Genomic DNA, 18,259 nt, shown 5'->3' with positions numbered 1-18,259 from the left:
CTTCTGTTCTACAATAAGCCCAGATATATTTTTTTAAAATTGGTGATTGCACAAAGGAAGACAAACTTGGAATAGAATCAGCAGCGTCCATTTAAAAAGAACAGAGAAGTATTAGTTCTTGAAAAGACTTGCAAAATTATTTTGCCTTTGAGAGTCTTGATTCCTTGAGACTGGCTGGACAAGTTCTTGGCAGCATTTTCAGAAGTGGTTTGCCATTGCTTCCCTCCTAGGGCTTAAGTGGCAATGGCTGAGTGCAGCGGTTGGCTTCATGCCTAAGGCAGGACAAGAACTCGTATTCTCCTAGTTGCCTTAAACCAGGGGTCCCCAACTCCCGGTCTGTGGACCGGTACTGGGCCACGGCATGCCAGTAATAAGGCTGCACAAACAGGCAAAGCCCCATCGGCAGGATGCAGGCAAACACACAAAACCACGCCCCCTCCGGTCCGTGGAAAAACCTCTCTCCACGGAACCAGTCCCTGGTGCCCCAAAGGTTGGGGGCCTCTGCCTTAAACCACTTCTGACTCTCTGCATTTTATTACCGCATGTTAAGTACAGGATACAATATATAGGGGGCACAATGGCTCAGAGCTTGTCAGTTTGAAAGCTGACAGAACAGGTTTGAGACCCAGGTGCCACCTGATGGGATGAGCTCTCGTCACTTGCCCCAGCTCCTGCCCATCCAGCAGTTCGAAACACAGCTAGATAAATAGATGCCACTTCAGTGGGAAGGTAACAGTGTTCCGTGCACCTTTGGCTGGCCACATGACCCCAGAAATGTCTTTGGACAACTCTGGCTCCCTTGGCTAAGAAACGGAGATGAGCAGCGCCCCCTACAATCGGGCATGACTGGGCAGGGGAAGCCTTTACCTTCAAACACAGAGATCTGTGAATTCCTGTGTTCCTCTTTGTGACTTCTCCCTCAGACCTGAAGCCTCGGGGAGTGGCAGTGAATCTCATCCCAGGGCTGCCAGCTTACATTTTGTTCATGTGCGTCCGCCACGCCGACTACCTGAACGATGATCAGAAAGTGAGGTCCTTGCTGACGTCTACGATTAACGGCATCAAAAAAAATTTGAAGGTCAGTTTACCGTTTCAGTTAAAATGTCAGTCCGGAGTTTATTAAAAAAAATTAACAGCTGATGAGCTCGTCTCGAAAGCAAATGGGTTACACCACCACGCTGTTGTGAAAACATGACAGGCGTTTAAATTATTTTTCCTGTTGGAATAATAAAAGACAACTAGCGCCATCTCCATCCGTGGCACAGATTCCACGATGCAGAAATTGATTCAAAGAGAGTCCCAGAGGTGCTTTTTAGAAAGGCAAGTGGACTTCTGTTTTTTCCTCGAAGACATTTCGCTCCTCGTCCAAGAAGATTCTTCAGTTCTGACTGAAATTTCTTGGATGAGAAGTGAAATGTCTTCAAGGAAAAACAAAAGTCCAGTTAACTTTTGGAAAAACAACAACAACAACAATACTTTTGGGACAACCATGACCTGGATGACTGAGAATCTCCATAGACAGTCAAAGACAGGCACGCAGAAATCTGTGCAGAATCTAATGCAATGTGGAAGTGCCGTACCTTTCAATTTAGCGAAAGAAATATTCCGTTATCAATAACCTTGCATTTTAATTGTCTTTTAATGCACATTGCCTTTTCATTGTTACTGTTCGTATTTTTTGCTTTTAGAAAAGAGGCGATGACTTTGAAACGGTCTCCTTCTGGCTGTCCAATACGTGCCGATTTTTGCACTGTTTGAAGCAATATAGCGGCGAAGAAGTAAGTTTTCCATTTTGATTTATTTCCGTTGGTGAAAGCGCTTTGAACGTTTGAAGTGGGAGTGAGGCCTCATTCCGCTAGTAGGCTTGAAGAAAGTTAATCATACTGTTCTTCATCAAAAGGATTTTTTAAAAAGTTGTTATCCTCCTCACCTGTTTGAATACGACAACATAAAATACATTAATACTAACTTGGCTTTTCTTTTTTCCTGTACCTGCCAGGGGTTTATGAAGCATAACACATCTCGTCAGAACGAACATTGCCTGACTAATTTCGACCTTGCTGAGTACAGACAAGTACTAAGTGACCTGGCCATCCAGATTTACCAGCAGCTCGTTCGAGTTCTGGAGAATATTTTGCAACCAATGATTGGTAAGGTGAAACTGAATGACACAAGAGAGAAACCATGGTGGGGGGTGGGGTGTTTCTCATTAAGTTTAGTTTAGTTTTAGTTTTATTAAATTTTTATACCGCCCTTCTCCCTAGGGACTCAGGGCGGTGAACAGGGCAGATAATAAAAATACAAAACTACAAAAGTTAAAATAGAATTAAATTAATGCCCAAGATAAAACAGTAAAATATACAAATATTTAAAAACCCAAATTAACTCCCCATCAGGCCAGGCCAGCTTGTTCAAACAGGTGGGTCTTTAACCCGCGCCGGAAGGAGCGGAGATCCGGTGCCATCCGGAGCTCCACCGGCAGTTCATTCCATAAGGCCGGGGCGCCCACAGAGAAGGCCCTCCCCCTGGGGGCCACCAGCCGGCATTCTCTGACTGGAGGCACCCTGAGGAGGCCCTCTCTGTGGGAACGCAGTCATTTTCATCATTTGGATTTTCCTCTGATAACGTCCGTTGATATTACTGTGCAATGGGAGAATTTCGTTTTGTGTCAATTGTTTAAGCCGAGTTCAGAGTTACTTTGCCACAAGCTTAGGGCCATTAAAGCAAATGCAGCTATGGCTGTCTATAGCGACCACAGGCAGTCCTTGACTTACAACAGTTCATTTAATGACCGTTGGAAGTTACAACGGCACTGGAAAAAGCGACTTACGATCCTTTGCACACTTACGACCACTGCAGCATCTCCATAGTCATGTGATTCACATTCAGATGCTCGGAAACTGACTCACGTTTATGACGGTTGCAGTGTCCCGGTGTCGTGTGATCCCCTTTTGCAACCTCCTGACAAGCAAAGTCAATGGGGAAGCCAGATTGTTACTAACTTGACCGCTGCAGTGATTCATTTAACGACTGTGGTGGTAAAGGTGGTAAAATAGGGCAGAATTCACTTATGGGCTGTCTCACTTAACAGAAATTTTGGGCTCTACTGTGGTCATAAGTCAAGGACTACCTTTATTTATGATGTCTGTGTCCTGCTTGCAGGACCCGGCACATCTAGCTGTTGAAAGGTGGCCAAATGCCAAAGAGGTTTTTCAGCGGTAGCTAGTCTGGGCTGCGCTTTAGCAACTCTTCTTGAGGTGGCTGGTCCTACCTCAGGATGGTTTATCTCTTGCCGTTTGGTGAAGACTTGCCCGTTTCACGAGATTCTTCTTCTTTCTTTTTTTTTAATATGGCACTTTCAGATGTTTGCTTTCGTTTCGGCTTGGCTTACATTCCTGGGCCACAATTGTTTTCTCATTAACTGTGTTCTTACTTTCTTGCTCGAATAAGCAGCGCGGCTTGACATTTCAAAACACCCATCACCGTTTATTAGTGCTTCTTTTTCTTTTGTGTTTTTTGAAGTTTTTCTTTTCTTTTCAGAAAGACTATCCCTCCACTGAATTAATGAACCCTTTTTCCTCAAGTTTCAGGAATGCTGGAACACGAAACCATCCAAGGCGTGTCCGGGGTGAAGCCCACCGGCCTGCGCAAGAGAACCTCTAGCATTGCCGACGAAGGGACCTACACCTTGGACTCCATCATGCGTCAGCTGAACACCTTCCACTCCATCATGTGCCAGCACGGCATGGATCCTGAGCTGATCAAGCAGGTGGTCAAGCAGATGTTCTACATCATCGGGGCCGTGACCCTCAATAACCTCCTGCTGCGAAAAGACATGTGCTCCTGGAGCAAAGGAATGCAGATTAGGTGGGCCGATCTCTTTCCGTATTTTAAGTCCTTTGAGACACGCTGCTTGGCTGAGCAGGGCATTATTTTGAGTCAGCTGATTGTCTTGTGTTCTCAACGTGAAGTTCTTCCTGGGCTGGAGCACCTGTTAACCAAGCAGGCAGATCTCTAGCTGTGAAGGTCGGCCCCTGTATTTCTGTACACAGTAAATGAACGATGCACAAATGAATATTTCTGAAAGCATCCCCCAGATGAACAGTCACTAAACGGGGCAGCCGTTAAACGAAAGCTACCTGTAGTTTTTTTAAGTCTAATGTTACGCTCTAAATGGGATATACCCTGCCAAATAACTTCCTTTTCATGTGTGAATAATGACCACAACTGTTTACATTTAAATGCCGCCTGACTCTTGGCTGTTCTTGTTGGTGACTTACAAATTGTTAGAAATCCGGGGGGGGGGGGGACCATAAAACCAAGGACAGGTCTGGCAGAGAAAGCACACAAATAGTCTATTGACTAGCCTATTTTTTTTTAAAAAAAAATCAGAATTCCTGAGCAGACTAGTATGTTTTTCTGTTTTTTGGAATCAAAACCGGGTTTCCCCCCGCTAACTATGAAAGAAGACAAATGGATGGGAAAAAAAACTTCCCTCTAGCAAACTTCACACTAATTACCAGAAAGAGTAGGAATTAGGGAGTTTTCGTTCCGTGTTTAGTCTTCTCAAGGTATCCTGAGCGTTCTTGTCCACAGCAAGGAGCTGCTGTTTCCCTCGTAACAAAACATTTTTGTTAATAATTAACAGAATACCTCTTGAAGGGCTAATTGAGCAAGAATGCCTGGAAAGAAAACGATTTCCACTTATACAGACAGACGGGAAAAAGTTGCTAAAGATTTTGATTTATTTTTTTTCCTTTTTCAAAACACATCCAACCCGTAGGTACAACGTAAGCCAGCTGGAAGAATGGCTTCGTGACAAAAACCTGATGACCAGCGGTGCCAAGGAGACCCTGGAGCCGTTGATCCAGGCCGCTCAGCTGCTGCAAGTGAAGAAGAAGACCGATGAGGACGCCGGGGCCATCTGCTCCATGTGCCACGCGTTGACTACCGCACAGGTAACCCTTTTCCTGGAAAAGAACAACAGAGGTGATCAGGGGACCAGAGGCTAAAATGTATGAAGAACATTTTCAGGAATTGGGAAAGTCTTATCTAGTGAAAAGAAGGACCAGGGGTCCTAGCAGTCTTCCGATATCTCAGGGGCTTCCACAAAGAAGAGGGAGTCAAGCTATTCTCTAAAGCAGACATGTCAAACACAAGGCCCGGGGGCCAGATCCAGCCCGCGAAGTGGTTGTGGCCCACAAAGCCATCCTGGAAACAGTGAGGGAACGGCTCCCACTGCCTTGGTCCTGGCCCAGAGACCCTCCTTCTGCCAGAGACCCTCAGATCTTTCCCACTCCTGCCCAGGCCCCCATAGGCACCCTTGATGCGAACGATGCAGAGCTGGCCACGCCCACCCAGTAGGCCATACACACTCTGGCCACGCCCACCCTGGCCACGCCCCCCCGAGGGCAACCGCAATGCTGATGAAATTGAGTTTGACACCCCTGCTCTAAAGCACCTGAAGACAGGAGAAGACGCGACAGAGGAAAACTGATCAGGGAGAGAAGCAACCTAGAATTAAGGAGAAATTTCCTGACAGTTAGAACAATTAATTGGTGGAACGGCTTGCCTCCAGAAATTGTGGCTACACCAACATTAGAGGTTTTTAAATGGACAACCATTTGTCAGAAATGGTATAGGCCAGGAGGGTCTCCTGCTTGGACAGTGGGGGGGGGTTGGAGTAGAAGACCTCCAAGGTCTCCCTTCCAACTCGTTATTCTGTTATACCACCCTGACTGAGTTGACCGCACGATCTGCCGTTTGCCATTTTGCTCTTCCGCTGGAATTAGGGTTCACTGCTTGTTGAGATCAGCAGGAAGAGCCACATAGAAGTGCAAGGATAGAAAAGGAGCCAAATGTAGATGACATTCAAGAGAGACGTTTAAAAAAAAAGGTCTGCGTTTTGTTTTCAGGATTTGTTTCAGGGAGAAGGAACAGAAAGACACTCTTTTAGCGAGAAAGATTTCTTTTTAATCCTTTGGAACACGGAGCGTGATGTCCGTCTAGTACAATTTTGACCACTTGCATTCCAACCTTGCTATCCACTGAAAAAGGATGGACTGCTTGAAGAACTGGGCATAGCAACGATGATGGGTTTTTTTAAAAAAAAAAATCCCGCAAAGTGATTTAAGATTTCAGGCTGAATGCAGATTTTCTCTTAGTTAGGAACCGATCCTATTGCAATCGCATCACGGTTAACATCTCCTCGTGACTTAAATTTAAAACATTTGTTGGGGCAAATAGCAAGAATCTGCTAGCATTATCTTTCTCTCTCTCTCTCTCTCTCTTTTAGATTGTGAAAGTGTTGAACTTATATACTCCCGTTAATGAGTTTGAAGAAAGAGTGTCTGTGTCTTTTATCCGGACAATACAGGTAACACAACCAGAGGCAATTCACGAAAACATTGCTTTTCTTAAGCTTTCCTTTGTGCCTCAAAGCAATATTTAATACCTACCAGCGTGCAGGGTAAATTCAGTGCAAATTTGCTTTTAAACAACATCTTGTCATTTGTTTTGGGTTTTTTTTTGAAAAAAAAAAAGAATAGTATTATTATTATTATTATTATTATTATTATTATTATTATTATTATTATTATTATTATTATTATTATTATTATTATTATTATTATTATTATTATTATTGCTAAGCTTGTAAGCCGCCCTGAGTCTTCGGAGAAGGGCGGGATATAAGGTTCAAGGTTTTGGTTATGATCTTTAAGTCCCTACATGGCATGGCGATACCTCGAGGACCACCTGCTGCCGGCGTCGACTCCCCTCCGCCCTGTGCTCGCCCACAGAGAGGGCCTCCTCAGGGTGCCTCCTGTCAAGGAATGTCGACTGGTGGCCCCCAGGGGGAGGGCCTTCTCTGTGGGTGCTCCGGCGTTATGGAATCAACTGCCGGTCGAGCTCCGGATGGCATCAGACCTCCGATCCTTCCGTCGCGGGTTGAAGACCCATTTATTTGAACTAGCGGGTCTGGCCTGATGGGGGTACTTGGGTTTTTTATTGGTTTGTTTTAGTATTCTGGTTTTAACTTGGGCATTAATTTAATTATTTTTTAATGTTTGTATTGGTGTTATATTTATGCCCTGTGAACCGCCCTGAGTCCCTTTGGGAGAAGGGCGGTATAAAAATCTCAATAAATTAAATTAAATTAAATTAAATTAAATGGAATTAAAATTAAGTTAAATTAAAAAATTATTTAAAAAATGTATATAATTCAAACAGTCTTGGATAAAATGTTGAACCATGTACAGGTAGTCCTTGACTTTGGACCATAATTGAGCCCAACCTTTTTGTTGTTGAGTGGGACATTTGTTAAGTGAATTTGGCCCCAATTTTACGACCTTTCTTGCCCCAGTCATTAAGTGAATCACTTAATGTGATTTTGCCTGTCAGAAGGTTGCAAAGGGTGATCACATGACCGGGACACTACACCCGTCAAAATATGAATCAGTTGCCAAGCTGTTGAATTTTGATCACATGACCATGAGGATGTTGCAATGGTCGTAAGTGTAAAAAAAAGATCATAATTCATTTTTTCCCCAGTGCTGTTGTCACTCCAAATGGTCACTAAGGGAGCTGTTGCTAAGTTGAGGACTACCTGTATTTAAATAAGACACTAATGTGATCTGTTCTTCTCTTTGCAGCTGCGTATGCGAGACAGGAAGGATACTCCCCAACTCTTAATGGATGCCAAGCATATTTTCCCTGTTACTTTCCCATTCAACCCGTCCTCTCTCGCACTAGAAACTATCCAGATTCCAGCAAGTTTGGGTCTAGGATTCATCTCTCGGGTCTGAACCAAGAATAGAGTTAAGCTGTTGACTATCAGCTTCTATTTATCGTCTCTAACGATGAAAACAAATTTGAGTCTAAAGCCATTGGGGCTTGGGGAGGAATAGAGTAAAAAAAAAACTGGAAGGGAATTGTTTTACCTGCTCTAAACCGCATTGCAGAAAACTGGAATGCGTCATAATTATTTCACAACTGGAAGCTGATAGAAACCGTGCCCATTTGTACAAATTCACGCTCATCACGTGCAAAGGCCTACCTAATACTTTTTAAGGGTAGAAACCATGCACATTTGTATAAATTCACTCGTCCCGTGCCGAGGCCTACCTAAAGCTTCCAGGTTAAGGAAAAGATCAGTGCACACCTTAATGTTTCCCCCCCCCCCCGCCCCCTCGGTTGGTTGCAAGCTCTGTATTATATTTGCATTGTAAACCAAAAACAATCTGTGACTGATAAATCGTGATTGGTTTCTTTTTCCTTTCCACGCTAAGATCAAAATTCTAATGTGCATCTGGTGGCAAAGAGCCAGCTGTGTGAAGAGGACTCTTCTCAGTTTTAGCGGCTCTGAGAATCCCTTCCTTTATTCCATATTTCACACGTACACTTTTTGTGTCTGTGTGGAAAACAGTCACCGATTGCAGATTGTTTCTGTGTCTCCACTGCGTGGAAAGGTGCCATTCCAGTGCAAAGGTGTGAGTGTGTTACCCCCAATCCATAATGTGTTTCTCATGCTCATGTTGATCAAGAAGCTAAAGCTGAGAATATGTTAAAGCTCCTTGTAAGACATTTCAGCATACTTAAGTCACACGTGATTAGCTAGTTAACAGGGACCAGCCAGGAGATAACACCAAGTGTGATTTTCAGAAAAGGCTGGAAATATTTAGGGGTAGCTTCTGACTCATATATACATTATATATATTTCAAAGACCTGAAAATTTAATAGAGACAGGCAACATACAGTATCACTGATCAGGCGTTTTGCCTGTACAATCCATAAAAACCATACAATAAATAGAAATAGTCATACTCTTAGAAAACGCCATTCATTAGGACAAGGTTAAATAAGTTGGGGGTTTTTTTTGGATAGGTTTCAACCTGAGAGATAATAGATCAAATTAATTGATTGCCTTCCTATTTATGTCAGTGTGACATAAAATAATGAACTAATGAAAAGTATTTTGGTTTACAGTCTGGTACAATAGAGCTGCTTATTTGTACTGTTTCAAAACCATATCAGAAATGTTGCGGTCTATGGTCTTCTTTTAAATGTACAATAATTTTTAAGGAGCAGAAATGCAAGTTTGTAAAATCACCGCAACTTTAATAGTCCGGTCTTTTAATAAGATTTATGCCAGTGTCAAGAAACATATAAGTAGTAACAGGAAACAATAACTAAGCACAATCTTCAGAAACTGGAACCTGTTTTTCTAAAGTCAAAGAACAACCCAGCGATACTATATTTTATATTTATTTATTGTTTTGGTGTATGTTGCTTTTCATTTTTTGTCTTTTATTTGCTGGATGTGTAATGAGAATGTGTAATATTTATTTTGTAGGTTGGGAAGGAATTTTTTTTTATAGGGAAAGTGTTCATCTAAAATGCATCTCAGACATTTAATCTGGAGAAGAAGCTATTCCTCTGCTATTAGTACCGCTCCCAATCTTATGATTTTCTTAAAAGCTTGCTAAATATTCATTTTTTAAAAATTTAATGCAATCCCTGATATGGACCCACTTTATTTTTTAAAAAGGAAATATTCATTTTCTGTTTCCATGGAAACATTTCATTTAGACACATTATGAATATAATCTATGTAAAAGATTTTGCCGAAGTCTCTCAGGCTGCAGATAGAATACTTGTCATGATTTTCCCCACTGTAAAACTGACATTTTGAAATATTTGTGGACCTTCACTTAAAGTTTTCCGGGCCCCCTTTTTAAATAAAATAAAATAAAATAAAATAAAATAAAATAAAATAAAATAAAATAAAAACAGGTACGGTCAGTGATGATGAAATATACAAAAGAAGATGTTACATATCCTGAAACTGCCGTCTGCAGTATTTTAATGTATCCTAACAGTTATGTTTATTTTCAAACATATCTCTGCTGTAAATGCACATTATTAAAAAAAGGTCTAGTAACGGACTTAATTTCTCTGTGCACCAAAAAGATGCCGTCACTTGAAACAGGGTTAAATAGGTTTTCATGTGCAAAAGAGATATGCCTGACAGGGACACTGTTCAGGTAAATAAAAGACAACCCCTCCCCATTCTTTTTCTTTTGTTTTCTTGTGGGAAGGGAAGCATATGCTCTTTAATTGATTTTTTTAAAAAAAATATTCAGGTACTCAAGTATTGCCTTTAATACATGTTCTTTATTTATGATACATTAAGAGGTCTTTACTTGAAAATGTGCATTTTCTTTTATAGCTGGCACTACGTTTAACAAAAACAACTCAGAGGATGTGCTCCTCCTAGGATCAGTGGCGTAGCGTGGGTTGTCAGCAACCGGGGCAAGCACCCGGCCGCTGCACTGTCCCTCCCCCAGATAGTCCCTCGCTCTCTCTCCGCACCGCACCGCACGCCTGGCACACACACCCCCTCCACAGTGGGCGGCGACCCAGCGGCTCGGATCGGATTCGCACAGCCAGCACTGCAGTGAGAGAGAGTGAGTGAGCCAGGCAGGGGCAGAGAGCTGCGAGTGCGAGCGTGCCCCCCCAGATGTTGCGCCCGGTGCGGCCGGCCCCCCCTGCACCCCCCATGCTACACCACTGCCTAGGATTACTTTTAAAATGCTCTATTAAAAGGTCAACTTCCTCTGTGGCTGTCTAGCCAGTTGGGAGTTTTGTTACTACAAAGGGGCTGAAAGTTGAGGTCCTAGAGTGGCTATTTGCGCCCCTTTGGCTGCCTAAATTATCTGAACCTTATTCTCATAATCTCCCAGCCACAGGTGTAAATTAGTCAATTTCCCGTTTGTGTGGTCAGTTTCTCTGTGTGCGGGGTGTGTGCTGTGCAATCAAACAATAGGTGGCCAAAACAACTCTTCTCAGAGAAGGTGAAAATATAAAAGAATATAGAGTTTTAATCAGTCATCTTTAGGGCAACAATGGAGCACCCGAATGAAACTCAAATGTTTCAGAGACACTTGAATCTGCTTTGCTGAACTTGTGACACTTTGTGGCGTTGGCGGTTTGACGTCCATCCTCCCAGTGAAATTTGCCACACTGGTTGTGGATTGTGAGAGCTCATGTTCAGAATCTTAGATGGCAAAGGACACTACTTTTCAACTCTCACTGGATTCTTAGCATCCTGTATAAACAGGCATGTCCAACCTTGGTAGCTTTAAGACTTCTGGACTTCAACTCCCAGAATTCCCCAGCCACCCTGGCTAGGGAATTCTGGGAATTGAAGTCCACAGGCCTTGTTGCCAGGATTGGAAACACCCCCCCCCCGGCTGCATAATGAAAAAGGCTGTAAGAAGAAATTATATAAGGAGACAGCATTACTTTTAAAATCTAGCAGTCCAATTATTTCCCCTGCCCCAGCCAATATATCTTTCTACTGAGTCTCTAGAAATACTGGAATCCTGCCTTTTCATTTCAACTAAGTAATTTCCCCCCCCCCCCAAGAATTTGACAATTCTAGAAGCGGTGACAATGATATTGTTTAGATATATGTGTTTTTTTAAAAAATTTTCATTTTGTTTGTATAAAAGCCTTATTGTATCTCGTTTACTAATAAGAGTGATGGATGCCTGTCGGCATTATCCTCCTGCTGAGTAATCTGATTAATGTTTCTTTTTGTCACATTAAAACCGAAGGCTGCTTTCCATGTTTTAAAGGAGTTCCGAGTTCTAACTGTGCTCCGTAATTCATCCAATGTTTTACATATCAGTATTTTACGTGCACTATTTATGGGTCTAATATTTTGCGGTTACATGCTAGAAAAGCAGCCGTTTTTAAGTTAGAATTTGTAGCATCTTAACACAATTTCGAGTTTTGCTTATTTCCCCCCCCCCTTTAAAATATCATGTTGTTTTAATGTGGAAGTGTTGCCATCTCTTTTATTTTAACTGATATTCTATCATTTCTCTCCTTCCCAAGTGTGCTGAAATGTATATAGACCCAAAATATTCCTCCAATATTACCTCATTAGGTTTCAGATAGTTTTTTGGCTTTTCTTCCAATGTTCTCTGCTCCTATAAATATAATCTTGCGCCCCGTGATTGGAAGAATATTTTTCTTGCTTAAGTCTGGAACAATTTTGTTTTAACGAACGTGCAATTGTGCAATCCTGGGCATCCTTTTAAAGCCCCTAAGAAAAGTTGCAGGTAAGGATTAAATCCACTGTATTCAAAACGCACCTGCTTTGATGATACAGCTCCTTTCTTGCTTGTGCTGGATCTGTTTGTTTTCAATGCCCACCCCCAGAATATCCTAAGAGGGCTGGGGGCATTGATTTGTCTGCTTCCACGTGTACGAAGCTTTGCGCATCAGACATCAGTCACAATAAATTTGCACTATTCACAATAGGTCTTTCCTGCTGGTACAAATATGTCTGCTTTTGTGGGGCAGATTGTCCCAGGACATCCAGTCTCACTCACAGCAGCCTTTAGCAAAATAAACCATATCAGGTCTACACGTGGATACAGTTATTATTCTTGATCCCAATAATATTTTTTTCTCAAAGCAAACACTCTTCGGTTAATTTGCTATCTCAAACCATTGTATCTCTTTTGCTTTTGAGACTTTTGAAAACGACACATTTCAACTGGTTTGTTTTTTTTTAAAATGGCTTGATCACTGTTCTTTTAAACTTGCAATTCCTCTTGAAGCAAAAACAACAGGGTTTGAGGTCTTTTACCCACTAGGCGTAGATAGAAACCAAAATGTTAATCCGAATGACTTAAGCTTGGAATTGTCATGGCGTCTTGACATAATTAATAAATGTATGCTTCGTAAATGCTGTACCTTAGAAGAAATGTCCAAATAAAAGGAAACGCTAAAAAGTCTTAAATTTTTCAGTCTCTTGTCTTGACGGGATGAATTCAGTCATAACGTTCAACATATTTCAGTACCTATCCGTGAACTTGGGCCTCATAAATGACTAATAAAAGTCCTATATTCCAAAATGCCATCATTTGCATTTGATACTTGCATTTCTCTCCCACCCCGCACCCCCCATAGCCATTTCTACATTGAAAACTACACAATGGATGGCGACAATGGCCTTTTCGTTTTGGGTTGTGTTGTTTTTTTTTTAAAAAAAAGGGGGTGCGTGGAAAAACGTCCCTGAAGCCAGGAGGGAACCTTGCATTCAGGTCACCCCCTTCCAGTTCTTACCAAGATGGTTTTTAAGCTAACAGAAGCCTACCCATTCGGTGTCCGGAACATCTGGACCAATTTGGCAAAGCTTGTGGGAACATCTGGCACGAGGCTTCTGGGCAATTCAAAAACCCGCGTATTGTTTTGCGCCAGTTTGCTGGAGCGTCCGGGGTGTGTGCGTGCGTGTGTGTTTGTGTGTGTCCGCGCGGCCTCGGCCAGCTTTGCAGCGCGAGGCCACTCAGGGCGACTTGTGCCTTGCGTGCTCTCCGGCCCGGCTTCGCGCGTCGTGTGAATGCAGCCGCTCGGGCTGGGGAGGGGAAGCGGAGCCGGCGCTGGAGAGGCGCGCAAAACAGGGCAGCTCCAACCCGGATCCCGCCCGGGAGACCCTCCCTGCCTCTCCCCGCCAGGGGGCCCGAGGGCAGCGCCCTCCCCGGAGGCGGCCGGCAAGGAAGCAACCAAACGTGGCGCTCCGGCTGCCGGCCGGGAGGGAGGGAAGGAGGGCGCGGGAGGCGGCGGCGCGGAGCCCCACCTCCGGCCGGCCAGAGCGCAGCGGGCAGGGCGCGCACCTTCCCCGCCGCCGCCGCCGCCGCCGCGATGGCGCTGGCCGAGCTCTACACGCAGGTAGGGGGCCGGGGGGGCTCCTGCGGCCGCTCCGCCTGGCGGGCAGCCCCGGGGAGGCTCCGCCGCCCGCCGCACCTGCTTGCCTGCCTGCCTGCCTGCCTGCCTGCCTGCCCCACCAGCTGGCCAGGCGGGGCGGCGCGGCGCCTGCCGGGCGGAGGGGAGCGAGGTGCCGCGCCTGCCGGCAGACCGGCCCGGCCCCCGGCTCAGTCCTGCGGGTGGAGGCGGGCAGGGCCTCCCGGGCGCCGCGACAGGTGGAGGCGCCAGCCGCCCGTTTGGCCCCGCGCTCGGCCCGGCTTTGCAAGGCGGGGCGGCGGCGGCGTTAGATCCTGGTCCGTTTCGGGCCGCTTCGGCGCGTGGTGGGAAGGCAGAAGGCGGAGCGGATCGGTGCCTCTCGGGGTTCAGAGCACCCAGGCTCCTTGGCCTCCCGGAATTTGACCCCGCTCTCTCTCTCTCTCTCCCTTCCTTCCTTCCTTCCTTCCTTCCTCCCTTCCTTCCTTCCTTCCTTCCCTTCCTTCCTTCCTTCCTTCCCCCTTCCCATTCCCCTTCCCTCCTTTCTTACTTCCTCTTCCCCTTCCCTCCCTCCTCCTTCCTTCCCTCCTTCTTTCCTTCCTCCCTCCCTCCTTCCTTCCCCTTCCCATTCTCCTTCCCTCCTTCCTTACTTCTCTTTCTTTCTTTCTTTCTTTCTTTCTTTCTTTCTTTCTTTCTTTCTTTCTTTCTTTCTTTCTTTCTTTCTTTCTTTCTTTCTTTCTTTCTTTCCGTCTGTCTCTCCTATCTTATTCAAACTTTCCCCCCTCTTTTACTGGTTTTCCCTTTTCCTTTCCTGGGCATGGGTCCTAGACATGACTGACCCAACAAACTTCCCCCCCCCCAATTTGGTTGTTTCAGGAGCTGCGACACACCCATTTGACTGGGCAGCCTCAGAGGAAACCTTCACACTTACACACTTCACCTACTTCCCAAATAAACCCACTTTCTGGATTTGCACCATCCCCTGGCCTATAAATTAACTGCATACGGCAGCTTTTCCCCATATCCTAAACCCGGGAGGGGAAAACCTCTAACCAAAATTTGGGCGCTTGGCAAACAGTATGTGCCTAGGACCGTTGCAGCGTTCCAGTGTCATATGATTGCTGTTTGTGACTTTGTTATGCAGCATCAGACAAGCAAAGTCAGTGGGAGAAACCAGATTCACTTTTAACAACTGTGTAGCTCACTTAACACCTGCAGTGAGTGATTTGCTTAACAACCGTGGTAAAAAATGAGGTAAAATTGGGTGTGCCTTAACAACCGCCTTGTTTAACAGCAGAAACCGGGGTCCCGATTGTGATTGAAAGCTGAGGACCAGCTGTATGAAGGACCCCTTAGTGGTAGAGGCTGTGACCCTCCAGTCCCTCCTTGTGAACCTTGTGGATTCCCTGGGCAATCTTGTGTGAATCATTTGCAGAATTCCTGTTACAGAGTTACATACTTAAAAGATCAGGAAGTTCTTTGCGAGACCTTAGAAAATCCTTGTAGGAAAAAAAAAAGCATTCGATTACCTCATGTTTGAAAGCTTCATGATAGACTTACTGATTTTTGTATAGGAGTGTGTAATTCTCCAGTTTCATGCAGGTGTCGTGTAACCATGCTCTAAGGACAGTTTGAATCTATATTCTTTCTCCAGTCACTGGAGGAATTCTCCAGTTTGCGATGGTGAAAGGGGGAAGCTGAGTGTGACTCAGTTTGAAAGTAAACCTGTTGTGTTTATTTGTAAGGCCGGTTCCCTGATCTGTAGGTGGCTTGTAATATTTGCAGATGGAGGTGCCTGGAAGAGTTAAGATCAGATCGAGTTAACATATGTGACAATTTTAATTTTTTGTATTTCATGGTTTTAACTGCCCTGTAAACCGCCCTGAGTCCTACGGGAATAGGGCGGTATACAAATTCAATAAAATAAATAAATAAATAAATAAAATCACAAGGAGGAATCTGTTTTGTATTGCAGTGTTTCGGCTCACAAGCCTCCTTGGTGCACAAATCCAAAGGGGCCACTTGTGGAAAGATCTCACCATTCCTTTCAGCAAGTGGACTGTGGACTTCCAATTCCCAGAATTCCCTAGCCAACTCACCCGAGAATTCTGGGAGTTGAAGTCCATGGATCCTGACAATTGATTCTTAAAGGTAAACATAGCAATTAGTTGCAATTATCCATTACGAGAGGCAGGTTTTTTTAATTTTTGCCGATGCTACACTCGTACATATTTGATTCTAGCTTTTTTATTTAAGAATAAAAATGAATTCATCAAGTCTGCTAAGAATTAAGCCACCAAACACTCCGTGATGTTTGTATTTTTCCTTTCTTGTTGTAGTATAACAGAGTTTGGATTCCTGATGCTGAAGAGGTTTGGCAGTCGGCAGAAATTACAGCTAATTATAGGCCAGGAGACCATATTCTTCACCTCCAGCTGGAAGACAGCACAGTGAGAATAAAGAATTGATGTTTTTAAACAAGTAGTGGTAGACTGGCAACACATTAAAATATTATCAAAACATTAGCTTGTCCATTGGATCTGGTTTTGCATTTGACAAATTCCATCCTAGTTCTTATGGAGATGACAAATCAGAATCCCCCTTCTTTGCAGCAGCCCCTCAAATATTGGAAGACTGCTATCACGTCAGCCCTAGTGCTTTTTTCCATGAAACCAGACGTACCCAATTCCTGCAACTGTTCAATCCCTTCATCTTCTTTGTTGCTCTTCTCTGCACTCTTTCTAGACTCTCAGCATCTTTTTTTATATCCTGGTGACCAAAACTGGATGCAGGATTCCAAGTGTGGCCTCACCAAGGCAGTATAAAGTGGTATTAACATTTCACGTGATCTTGATTCTATCCCTCTGTTAATGCAGCCTAGCACTGTGTTGGCTTTTTTGGAGCTGCAGCACACTGCTGGCTCCTATTTAAGTGATTGTCCACTAGGACTCCGAGATTTTCCTCTCACAGTCACTACTATTGAGCAAGGTAATAATAATAATAATAATAATAATAATAATAATAATAATAATAATAATAATAATAATAATAATAAGTTGGAAGGGACCTTGGAGGTCATCTAGTCCAACCCCCTGCTAAGGCAGGAAAGGTAGGTAGGTACCACCTACTATACCTGTATAGTATACTTAGTTCTATACCTAGAACTTATAACAAAAAGAAGGACTAGGGGTGACATGATAGCAGTGTTTCAATATCTCAGGGGTTGCCCCAAAGAAGAGGGAGTCAAGCTATTCTCCAAAGCACCAGAGAGCAGGACAAGAAGCAACGGATGGAAACTAACCAAGAAGAGAAGCAAGAAGAAATTTCTTGACAGTTAGAACAATCAGTGGAACAACTTGCCTCCAGAAGTTGTGGGTGCACCAACACTGGAATTTTTTTAAAAAAACAGATTGGACAACCATTTGTCTGAAATGGTGTAGGGTTTGCTTACCTGAGCAGGGGGTTGGACTAGAAGACCTCCAAGATCCTTCCCAACTCTGTTATTCTGTATCTTGTAATATTGTTTTTTACTTGGCTTACTCACAGGAGGTGGATTACCCCGTGGATCCTAGTGCTTTGCCACCTTTACGGAATCCGGATATTCTTGTTGGAGAAAATGACCTCACAGCCCTTAGTTATCTCCACGAACCGGCTGTTTTGCACAACCTTAGAGTTCGCTTTGTGGAGTCCAGGCTAATCTACACCTATAGCGGTAAACACTATGGATCGGCCCACATTACATTTATGATCCTCAAGAAAACACGATGCAGCTCATACTTCTGTACTATGTGTCATCCCCAGGGATAATTTTGGTCGCCATGAACCCTTACAAAGAGCTGCCCATTTACGGGGATGCCATCATTCATGCTTACAGTGGTCAAAATATGGGAGACATGGATCCCCATATCTTTGCGGTGGCAGAAGAGGCTTACAAGCAAATGGCAAGGTATGTCCTCATCAGTGTCCGGGGATTAACTTTGGCAAAAGTTGGAACCTACCTGCCCCGCCCTTTGAAGGATGTAGAAAGAGACTCTTAGAGTCAATAAGAGGTTATGGAAGGAGGTGTAGGAGATGACTAGGCAGAGCCCGAAGGCGGGGTCAAACGCGTCATCAGTTTGAAATCCTTATGCAGTCACAAGTCCAGCCCCTTGGGAATTCTGTTGACTCTTATCTAGCACCAATTTGCCTTGACCGTTAGTAGTGTATAGGTAGCGTAGACAGCTAATCCTCAAGTTATGACTGCAATTGAGCCCAAGATTTATCTTGTTAAGTGAAACATTTGTTAAGTGAGTTTTGCCCCATTTTACAACCTGACCACAATTGTTAAGTGGGTCATTGCATTTGTGAATCTGGATTCCCCGTTGACTTTGCTCGTCAGAAGGTTGCACAATGTGACCACGTGATCCCAGGGCACTGCAACCATCATAAATATGAACCTGTTGCCAAGCATCCGAATTCTGATCACGTGTCCATGGGGATGCTGTGTGAGAAATGGTCATAAGTCAC

The 18,259-nt window shown here is 44.1% G+C and overlaps 2 protein-coding genes across 3 annotated transcripts in view; both read left to right on the top strand.

Annotated features, from left to right (window-relative positions):
* The window catches only part of MYO5A (myosin VA), a 58,591-nt gene extending 48,802 nt beyond the window's left edge, over positions 1-9,789 (top strand). Inside the window, exons 33-39 of the mRNA XM_083371008.1 lie at positions 924-1,078; positions 1,689-1,778; positions 2,000-2,150; positions 3,585-3,867; positions 4,784-4,958; positions 6,296-6,376; positions 7,653-9,789. Coding sequence (XP_083227134.1) covers positions 924-1,078; positions 1,689-1,778; positions 2,000-2,150; positions 3,585-3,867; positions 4,784-4,958; positions 6,296-6,376; positions 7,653-7,805 — 1,088 coding nt within the window. The 3' untranslated portion in view covers positions 7,806-9,789. The remainder of the gene's footprint in view (positions 1-923; positions 1,079-1,688; positions 1,779-1,999; positions 2,151-3,584; positions 3,868-4,783; positions 4,959-6,295; positions 6,377-7,652) is intronic.
* A 3,534-nt stretch (positions 9,790-13,323) lies between these two features.
* MYO5C (myosin VC) overlaps positions 13,324-18,259 on the top strand; it is a 41,389-nt gene continuing 36,453 nt past the window's right edge. For both annotated transcript variants that reach the window (XM_083371010.1, XM_083371009.1), the window contains exons 1-4: positions 13,324-13,744; positions 16,093-16,203; positions 17,300-17,465; positions 17,555-17,699. In XM_083371010.1, coding sequence (XP_083227136.1) covers positions 13,718-13,744; positions 16,093-16,203; positions 17,300-17,465; positions 17,555-17,699 — 449 coding nt within the window. In that variant the 5' untranslated portion in view covers positions 13,324-13,717. The remainder of the gene's footprint in view (positions 13,745-16,092; positions 16,204-17,299; positions 17,466-17,554; positions 17,700-18,259) is intronic.

This window comes from Vipera ursinii (assembly GCF_947247035.1).
Source record: "Vipera ursinii genome assembly, chromosome: 11".
NCBI lineage: Eukaryota > Metazoa > Chordata > Lepidosauria > Squamata > Viperidae > Vipera > Vipera ursinii.
This window is presented reverse-complemented; position numbering and strand designations above follow the sequence as displayed.